This window comes from Limulus polyphemus, unplaced genomic scaffold (genome assembly GCF_000517525.1).
Source record: "Limulus polyphemus unplaced genomic scaffold, Limulus_polyphemus-2.1.2 Scaffold2107, whole genome shotgun sequence".
NCBI lineage: Eukaryota > Metazoa > Arthropoda > Merostomata > Xiphosura > Limulidae > Limulus > Limulus polyphemus.
The window spans coordinates 206,169-217,297 of record NW_013667717.1 but is presented as its reverse complement, the minus strand read 5'-3'; the positions used below and the strand labels follow the sequence as shown (position 1 = coordinate 217,297).

Genomic DNA, 11,129 nt, shown 5'->3' with positions numbered 1-11,129 from the left:
TGAGTTTCAAAACTTCTTATTCGTGCTCGTATATCGTTCCTGGTTTCCTGTTTATCAGTATATAGGTGACAATGTCGAGTTTTCAAAATACATCTTTGGAAGAAATGTCCCCTTTAGACGGAGTGTACCCTGTCAGTACGTTGTGGCACGTGCAGGCCGCTCGTAACAGTCCTCTGTCGTATCAAATCGTAAGAAACCGCAAGCTCTTACTACACCTTTTACATTTTCCGCCAGGAGACAAAATTTGAGGAGACAGAAAAGACGCTTGGGAACTCTTGGGCAATGCCCTTCCTACTGACTTCTTCGGACTTTTCTTCTTCCAAGTCTAATCCTCTTTCTACACTTTTGCTACAGGAACGTCGACATAAATATTAAACAGCCGTGCATGTTCTTGAGTTTTGTATGATGTACACGTTAGTTGTGCGGAATATTTATTTGAAAATTTTATAAAACTCCTCATCGGAAAAAATGTAAACAATGTTAATTGCTATTGAACTTAGAAAACAACAACAATATAATTTTGTAGCCTATGCTGCTTGAACATATTAAATAACTTGTTACTCAGGGCGGAAAAAAAATGAGGGCCTTCGTTGATTGCTATGGTTATATAATATATATATAAAACAAAGGAAAATAAGAGTTATTGTTGTTCTGTACTTCGCATTAAATAATTTGTTACTCAGAGCGGAAAAAATGAGGGCCTTCATTGATTGCTATGGTTATATAATATATATATATAACAAAGGAAAACAAGAGTTATTGTTGTTCTGTACTTCGCATTAAATAATTTGTTACTCAGAGCGGAAAAAATGAGGGCCTTCGTTGATTGCTATGGTTATTTGTTCCTTTATATAACAAAGGAAAACAAGAGTTATTGTTGTTCTGTAATTCATATCTGCAATAAAACTTTAGATATAGAAACTAATTTGATATGTACTCTTTAAGTAATAAAAACAAACTACTTTTTATATATTCACTATAATACATTATTTACAGTTTGTTAATTAATGATTAAAACGTTATATTAAAAATGGTATTATCAACGCTAAGATTAGGTATAGAATATATATACATAAATTTGTTTTCGTTATGTAAATTATAAAATAATATATAATATTTCTGTTATTTGCTTGGTATGACTTGATGGTTAGGTTTGTTTGTTTGTTATGAATTTCGCGCAAAGCTACACGTGGGTTATCTGCGCTAGCCGTCCCTAATTTATATTTTAGTGTGAAACAAGAGTTATAGTTCTATATCGTAGTGTGAAACAAGAGTTATAGTTCTATATCGTTGTGTGAAACAAGAGTTATAGGTTTATATTTTAGTGTGAAACAAGAGATATAGTTCTATATCGTAGTGTAAAACAAGAGATATAGTTCTATATCGTAGTGTGAAACAAGAGATATAGTTCTATATCGTAGTGTGAAACAAGAGATATAGTTCTATGTTTTTTTTCAATATCAACGCCTTCTTTTAGAACTTTTGCAAACCAAAAAATGTTGATTTTAGATTTCATGTTCACCGATTGGAAGTGTGTAGATTCATTCACATGAACACCATAGAAAGTACTAGTACTTACAATGAAATAAGAGTTTGTTTTAAAATGTTGATTTTAGATTTCATGTTCACCGATTAGAAGTGTGTAGATTCGTTCACATGAACACCATAGAAAGTATTAGTACTTACAATGAAATAAGAGTTTGTTTTAAAATGTTGATTTTAGATTTCATGTTCACCGATTAGAAGTGTGTAGATTCATTCACATGAACACTATAGAAAGTATTAGTACTTACAATGAATAACAGTTTGTTTTGTTTTGAATTTCACTTCATCAGGAGGAAACGGATTTGTTGTAGGTAGAATTTATAAAATAAAATAATCTCAAACTATACTACTGCTATTTAGTGCACAAAGATAACAAGATAATAACCGTATTTTGATGCGAGTGACGTTCCTATCATAATGTTCAACTTAGCCTTCTGTGTGTGTTTAAATGTTGAAATGTCTGATATAACTAGTGTCTTAAATGTTGATATCGAACTTTCAGTCCGCTTGGCCTATCGCTTAAATCAATATTCTCAGGTGGTTTTATAGACCAGAAAGAAGGCAGCTAATCAACACCACCGACCGCCAACTCTTGGGCTACTCTTTAACCAACGAATAGCGGGATTGAACGTCACATTATAACGCCCTCACCGCTGAAAGGGCGAGCATGTTTGGTGTAACGGGGATTCGAACCCGCGACCCGCAGATTGGGCGTCGAGCGCCCTAACCACCAGGGCCATACATGGCCCGAAGCAGAAGGAAGTAGAAAGACTACATAGACGGAGCTATCGCAACAAAAACCTATATATCTACACACTATTTGTGATTTTGAGTATACACTATAGTAATCAATGCTGCCTTATAGTTTAGTTGTTTGTAATTAAGCACAAAGCTACATAATGGGCTATCTGTACTCTGCCCATCACGGGTATCGAAACCCGGATTCTAGCGTTGTAAGTCCGCAGACATTCCGCTGTGCCACTGGGGGGCTGCATTATAGACCAGACTGGTGAGAAACATCTGAAATGAAGACGAGTCCAATATACTTCTAACGGGGGCAAGCAAATACCTTATAATGCCATTATTGTATCAGCATGTATAAATCAATATATCTTAATCCATGCTATAACCAGAATAAAAAAACAACAACAATGTATTAGATGTGTTTAGAAAATAATATATTAGAATCCGAAAGGCGGCGCTTTAAAACTCGGTAGGAATGATATTTTTTTCTGAACATCCATTTAATATCACGTGTCTCCTAATTCATGAGTATGTTGTTGTTTTCACAGGTAATTGCTTTAATGAAACAAATTAAGTTTATATTATATATATATATATATATCTTTATGAACGTGATATTCTGTAAACCATAATAGGGGTTCAAATCAATAAAAGAATTGTATTTTTTACTCTACATTAAAATGTGTTTTTATATATATTTACCAGCATTTATTACTGACAAGACGAAATGCCTATTTGTAGGCATATTGGTGTTTACTTAAGTAGGCATATTGGTGTTTACTTACGTAGGCATATTGGTGTTTACTTACGTAGGCATATTGGTGTTTACTTTTAAAATATAGTATTATTCTAAGAACGTATAAGTGAAAGTAAACACCAATACGTCTACCAGTGGCACAGCGGCATGTCTGCGGGCTTACAACGCTAGAATCCGGGTTTCGATACCCGTGATGGGCAAAGCACGGATAATGAATTGTGTAGCTTTGTGCTTAATCACAAACAGACAAAGATGAATTTATTAAACACATCATATTGGCCAGATACAATGCCGACGAGGCCTTTCGCCAAATACCAGAGCTAATCATATTGGCTGGGATACAGCAAACATAATCAAGGGGCTATTTATATCACCCAACTTTCATGAACAACAACTGTTTATGTGTGAACTAGATTAAGTAAGTGAATTATGTGTGAACTAGGTTAGGTAAGTGAATTACGTGTGAACAAGATTAAGTAAATGAATTGAGATTATTATCAACTTTGTTTTTACAAATCAGAATTAACAACACAAGACTGGTTGATCTATTTATTTGTTAACACTAATTATTTTATACGAAGTAACTTTACTATTTTTCAGAAGAATTGGAAAGCTAGTTTTCTAGATTCTGGAGAAGACTCGGTAGCCACGACGTCAATGGGAGAAAACCACATTAATAACTCCAAAAACTTATGAGTGAAATCAAAGAAGAATATGTCAAATTAACGTTAACAAATAAACACCAAATTTCAATGAAATCACAATCCAAAATTAAGGTTCAACTAGATTGTTATAGACCCTATAAAAGTTTATTTTATTGTTTTGTAAAACAGAGTCATTCAGAAATATTGCCCTTTATTGCATAAACATAAAAGGATAAAACTGTTAATTTACTATAAAATTTGTCGGAAACAAACCTTTACACAGTTTCAAAAACTCTCGTATTTATAATAGGTAAATACATTAAAAGAACTGATATAATGTTGTTTATTGCTCTCGTATAATATTTACACACTAAGTTAGTGTTAGCTTTAAGGCATATTGTATCGACAGTTTTATGCTTTGAAGCTCTCGTTCCATATAACGTATTCTTAACAACATTTCTTCCACTCAGTATGCTACTCTTTAATATCTTTCTACGCTTATTTGACTAGACATTACGCTAATATAATAGTAAGTTGACAAACAACCATATACATATATAAGCACAATAAAGCGATTTTATTTTGGAGAATACACTACGAAACATTGTTCAGTCTTCCTCCTGATGTTATACTTGATTGTTGCTTTCATACACAAGTATCAAGAAGGTACTTTATGTTGTGTAATCTAACCCTATTCTTTTAAGATATAACTCAATAGACGAACCCCAGGCGTTGGAAACATATTATAAACGGAAATGGTCTTAAACTGTTTTGGAATGAATCAGTACAAATTTCAAATAGTATAATTAGTAGTACCTAGAGTTTCTTGTGTTTATTATGTTTGTTCTTTAAAACGTCTCGTATTCGCTGTAATGAATTAAAAGTATTGATAAAGGTTATTACATGCTTTCGTCGCTCTTTTAACCAAGCTTCCAGTGGCTCAGTCTGAAGGCTTATAACGCTAAAAACCTAGTTTCGATACCCATGATGGGCATAGCACAGACAGATCATTACGTAGCTTTAAGCTTTAACTGCAAACAAACTCCTAATCGATAATGTTTGTCTAGATTTCCCAGGGGCAAGTATGTTTGTCTGAAGATAAGAAGGTTTATGATTAATCACAAAAGATAGAAAAACTATATTCTTTGAAATATAAATACTTTTCTTGTCTTTATTTAACACATTGATGTTTTAACTTATAAACAGACGATTATTGGGTTATTAGTGAATCGTTTGTCTTTTAGTGCAACTGTTATGAAGTGTGTGTGTGTTGTAATAATGTGAATAACATCGAGATTAATAATTTTATCGTATTTATGGAAACGTTCTTGTATTATGTATCACGCAAGTAGTTTATATTAAAGCCGAAATGTCTGTTTATGTCTATAAAAATTATAGAATGCTGATATCGTTAAGGTGCTAAAACAACCTATCTGTAAAAGGGAGGACGAAGGTGCTAGACACCCATCGTCGTTCATAGCATCAAGATGAAAAACACCTAGCTTGAAAACACCAAGTTAAGCTTAAAGAAACATCCAACTTACATATTGCCAATACACTAATATTATTCCATAAAGTAAATTAACACGTGTGGTTAAAAGAAAAATTTCATTTGTATCTCAGATTTCATAAAAAATTATCTCTCTCTCTCTCCAAAGTGCCTTGGATAATGTTACTTGTAAATATAATTATATGTCATCACAATGCATTTTTTACAGTTGAACATTCAGTGAATATATCCAAATTTTAAGGCTACGATAATGAGTATTAATATTCAAAAGTGAAGGATATACAACAAAATGTTCTTTTTTGCTCGGCATAAAATTTAAAAGCGATATACACATTTCAAATATGCTTTCCACAGAAGAAGAAATGTCCCAATAAGTAAACGACTCACCGTAACAAATTTCATTTTTCTTCTTGCAAAGATCACATTAATTTTGACTGCTTAACTTTCTTTTTGTACGTAGCCTTTAGCAAGAGGTACTCTTTGAACAGAAGGTCGAAGAGAAACATGTAATCGCTTTGAATGCGCGTGGACACTGATGAGTGGAGCCATGGAGAAGACACATATCTACGTATCAAGGAGTTCGTGTACTACAAACGTCAGCAAGTAGGCCTGACAAAGATCTTCCAAAGTTCAAGCTTGCGTATCTTCTGCAGTACTGAAGATATACACATCGCCCAAGTATAATCAGTTACCATACACTTGATTTGCTGAAGTTTCGAGTTTATTCGATAAAATTATATTACAAAAAATTTACATCATGTATGTTAAAATTAGCTTTGGGGTTGAAAAAAATTAACAATTCTTTGGTTAATACTATGTTTATCAGATTGTGAAGAGTTTACAAGGATTTATTTAATGAAGCTGGTTATATCTATCTGTCTATGAGATCATTTATAGATATATTTATTAAATATTCAGGTTATGATATTTTTGGGATTACGACCGAAAATGCCGTTAACGACGAGTATACACAACTGATTAAATAATGCATTTTAACCTCTGTAAGTAGGAACATAAGAAAAGTATATTTGAATTAGCTATATTGATTGCCCGGCCGATTTTCAGTTCAGTTCTAAGTTCATAGCTTACTCTGCTCACAAGTTAAGATTAATGTTTATTTAGGACTTTTATGTGTGAGATGATACCATGAATCCTTTAAAGTGGAATTAACATAACACATTACAAACTTCTCTGGGATATGAACTCTAACTCAGACCAGCCAATAGTGTTATAGTCTGCTCACTTAACGTCATAAAATATTAGGAGAAGAATGTTTCAAAAATATTTTAACTGTTTTATAAAAATGAAAAATAATAATTTTCTAGAGTTTATTCAGCAACCCTAATATCATGTAATGTTTTCTTTGTTAAACATCATAAAAGATGTGTGTGTGTGTGTATATTTTCATATGTTTTGGTTATATTAAAAAGTTTAAAGTTGTTTTCAAATATTATTGACCGAGTTAAATGAAACCGGTACGTTTCTACTTAATCAACGAAATCACTCAGAAACCACTGGAGGTTTCAGACGAAGAACTTGGTTCCTTGTAATTAGAAAATCTGTGTTTTGTTTGGTCGCCATATTATTCTTTTATTCTTCTTCACTCCCTTCCCTCTTCGTTATTAAAACAGTTTTTCACAGGCGGAGTGCTCAGCAGGAGGGCGTGGCGTAGGAGGTTTCATTTGTGACGCGCCTTCTGCCTTAACCTGATAGGATACTGGCAAAACATTCCGAGACATGATTTGAAGTTAGTCGAGTTAGCAGCATGGCCGCAGACAGCGTGATGTTTGGCGTGTTTAGTTCTCAGACTACATGCGTTTATTGTAAATTCCGCCGTTGAGTAAGTTTAACTAAGATCTGTGAATTATAATATTCGTTCAGTAGAACAGAGTGCCCATAATAAATTAACCTAATGCGCGGATTAATTAGATCAATTTAATTGCCAAGATGACGTCCGTGTAAAGACGTTCTCAAAACTTCCGACGTCAGTGCGTTCGAAGCGCCGGAGTCTAGATAAAGTGGGTGGGATTGAAGAGTAGAAAAGTGATTTATTAAGAGCAACAACACTGAGCAACAACATCCGGATGGCAATCGGCAGAGGCAAATTGAAAGAAAAAGTATGAACGAAACAGAAGTTTGAAAACACCTGTTTTTGACGGAACCTTGTTTTGGTCAAGGAGGTCACTTAGAAATGTAAAAGTCTGACGAGAAATCTTGTATACGTCCTGTAGCTGGTTGGTGTATCTTAAAGTCTGGGCCGTGTTTATGACTGTCTAGAGAAACAGTTTCGTAAAAGGTACTTAACTGTGTATTAACTGATATTCAAAGGGACTATTATTTATACAGGTTCTAGTACCCAAATCTAGTCATTTTGTTCAACATGAAGATGGAAACTATTGATTGTCAGCCTGAAACAGTGACCCAGGAAGCACGCCTTAATGACCAGATCGGGACAGCGATGCTAACTCCTGTGTCTTCTACAGAAAACACGTATGAAAATGGGCTTATTGGTAACATATCCACCTCACCCCTTGTTCCTCCAGACAACGAATCAGGGAACAAGGTGGTTTCGACTACAAAACGAAGTGGAGCTGGTATCAGGAGACAGGAGAAACCCCCTTACTCTTACATCGCTCTAATTGTTATGGCCATCCAGAGTTCTCCAAACAAGCGACTGACACTCAGTGAAATTTACAATTTTTTACAGCAACGTTTTAATTTTTTTCGCGGCTCATATCAAGGTTGGAAGAATTCAGTTCGACACAATCTTTCACTAAACGAGTGTTTTATTAAACTTCCAAAGGGTTTAGGTCGTCCTGGAAAAGGACATTACTGGACAATTGACCCGGCCAGCGAGTTTATGTTCGAAGAGGGATCTTTCAGAAGAAGGCCCAGGGGATTTCGAAGAAAATGTCAAGCCTTAAAACCATATACGTCGTACTATCAAAATCCTTCTCAAGGAATGCTAGCTTCTAACTACGATCTACTTACACAACAAACTTCCCATTATTCTTGCGGCACAGTCTTGGGCCCACCTTCTGCTCAGGACCCTTCAGCAGTGCCGGGAACACAAGGGTTCCTCGCTGGTCCAGAAAGTCAGCCTATGGTATCGTGCTCGTCAACCCCTCTAACTCCTTCGTCTCAGAGTGGTTATAATGTCGCATCTCACGGCAATATAAACATGGGTATGGGAGGGATGGGCATGGGGATGACCAACGGTCACTATCAGTCCAGTTGCTCATTTTCAAGTACGGGAACACTCCCACCTTTGGCGGCAACTTCACCCTCGTCAGAGTATAGCTCCATTACATCTAACCTACAGGGACAGAGTTCTAGCTATGGACACTTCCCGGGTATAATGGCACTCACTATGGATCCATATCCATCATGGACAACACCGTGTTCCATAAACAATATCCCATACATGAAACAACAGCCTGTAAGTCCTAACGGAAGTCCAGGATCCTCTTCTATTCATAACATGTCTCCCAGTCCGTTGACAACAACACCCAACGAATCCATGCCTTATCCCACTACTCCCACTCAGCTTGGCCATCCCATGCTATCTGGATCTGGAGCTATTGACTTTGGTCTAAACGGTAAATCTAACCATTAGATGCTGACTGATACTAATTAGTAATAATATGCAAGTTTAAACGTTTTCGCAGGGAATATTCCAGAAAATAACTGACAGATATTTCTAACTTTTAAACGATACTCCTCCTTCACGTATGCTTGTAAGTTGAACGTTCAAAGCTAGTAGTCTTAAGTTATTAGTGGCAACTAAAGAATTCATTCGTTTAAATAATTTTGACGGGTTAAAAGCTTAGAAGTTTCTTAAATACAAGTTGGTAATCTTGTATATATTTTATCCTCGCGCATCTAACGTTTCAGTAACGTATTTATATACACTTGAATTCATTAAATGATAAGTTTACAAACTTACTACTTAACAGAGATAACACACAACACGAAGTAATAGCTGAAACTGCTAGTTTAGAAAACATTTATGTTTGTGTATAATGTATTCAAGCATACGAAGGATGTTTTGTTTCGCTACATATTATATAGTTGATGTTTAACACACTACTGATTATATGCAGAAAACAGCTGAATCAGTATAATTATTCAACCCTTTTTACTCTGTCACGGCCTCCAGAATGCTACAAACTGATTGTTAACACTGAATAAGGCGATATCATGTTTTATATTTCAATCTTGTTCTTTCTAGTCTGCTCCCCAATTACTCGGCGACAAGTCTGAATGTTTATCACGCTAAAAATTTGGGTTTCGACACTTACAGTGGGCACAACATAAATAGCCCATTGTGTTGTTTTGTACTTAAAAACAAGCAAGCATGGGCACAACATAAATAGCCCATTGTGTTGTTTTGTACTTAAAAACAAGCAAGCATGGGCACAACATAAATAGCCCATTGTGTTGTTTTGTACTTAAAAACAAGCAAGCAAACAAAACCTTATAATTTCTAGAGTACAAAAAAAAAACAACAAATGAATAAAACTCTTATTTGTGTGTATGCAAACTATCTAATATTTGTCTTAAAACTTTTTTAAAACTAAACTAGACGCGGGTTGACCCTGTGGTATATATAACCGGTTTCGAAGCCGTGCGATACCACAATATATTCCCCATACTTTAAGCCGTGGGCGGGTTATAAGAGTGACAGGATGATACGGCTGACTGGCCGCCCGCCCTTCCTCTGGTCAGTAGTTTAAAATATGGGACGACGGCAGACAGCTTTATCAGTTTTGTCGTAAATACAAAACATAAATACACAAAGAAATTCTTATACTTAATTAACATAAATTAAACCATTTAACTCCCATAAAAACAACTAAGAAGATTTTATTTAACACCGGTGTAATAAAAGCCGGTGTAATAACAGGTAGTAAAGTTTATAAAATATTTCTCTTCACTTGTATACCAGATATGGTGTTCAAGTCCTGATGGTTCCATAAAAGCTAGGTGAATTAAGTTATGCCTCGCGTACATTTATGTTCAAGTAGGAATGTTAATGATAAAATTAAACGTTAATCATTCGTTATATTTTCCCATTCCTTACAGAATTAATTACAGCAGGTCATATTGAGTTTATACGATTTTTCAGCATTTAATATCTATAAAGTAGTGTTCGACATAGAGTGAGATTAAGCATTGCACTGATTACTCGTGTAAAATTTATATAACCATTTTTTTAAAAACAAGATCTTAGTTTACACGCTTTTTTCTTATTTCAAATATATCCAGTTTGTAATAATTGTTCGAACGTAGGTTTTATATCAACGTAATAGACAAGCGCAAGCTTGAGTAGCGGACATTTTGGGAATGTAGATCGGTACGTAGTTGTCAGTGTGAGAATCGTCAGATACGTTTTACATTCAACACAGTTGGTGTCGTTGTCTTCTTAGTACAAAGCTACACTGTGTCCATCGCGGGGAATCGAACCCCGGTGTAAAGACTTCAAGATACCCACCCCTTTCAAGTTACCTCCCGTTAGTCTGAAATCGATTTCACATTACCCCCGGGGGTAGTTGGAACCTGATTTCATATCACCCCTGTAATGTTCAGATTACCCCCCCCCCTCGCTGATTTAGCTAAAATGATAAATTCTTATGCTTACAAGTCATGATACGTTTATTGAATAAAACACGTGAAACATACAAGATTGAAAGCTAGTCTGAATATGGGAAAAAATAAAAAAATGTCACAAAAATGCTAATTATATTAAAACCACTCATATACTAGTTCAAAGTGCATGACATATTACATACACGTAGTATATGTGCAAGATTTGCATGTTTCATGTGTAGTTGATGTAATTCTGATGTACAGAGAAAGATAACTTATCGTACATCATGCACTACGGGGGTAATGTCAGTTTAATGATAAATATTATTATTATTATTAT

At 34.9% G+C, this 11,129-nt stretch overlaps 1 protein-coding gene across 1 annotated transcript in view; it reads left to right on the top strand.

Moving 5' to 3' along the window:
- Positions 1-6,971: 6,971 nt before the first annotated feature.
- Positions 6,972-11,129, top strand: part of LOC106465975 (forkhead box protein F1-like) — a 41,489-nt gene continuing 37,331 nt past the window's right edge. The window contains exon 1 of the mRNA XM_013926223.2: positions 6,972-8,799. Coding sequence (XP_013781677.2) covers positions 7,581-8,799 — 1,219 coding nt within the window. The 5' untranslated portion in view covers positions 6,972-7,580. The remainder of the gene's footprint in view (positions 8,800-11,129) is intronic.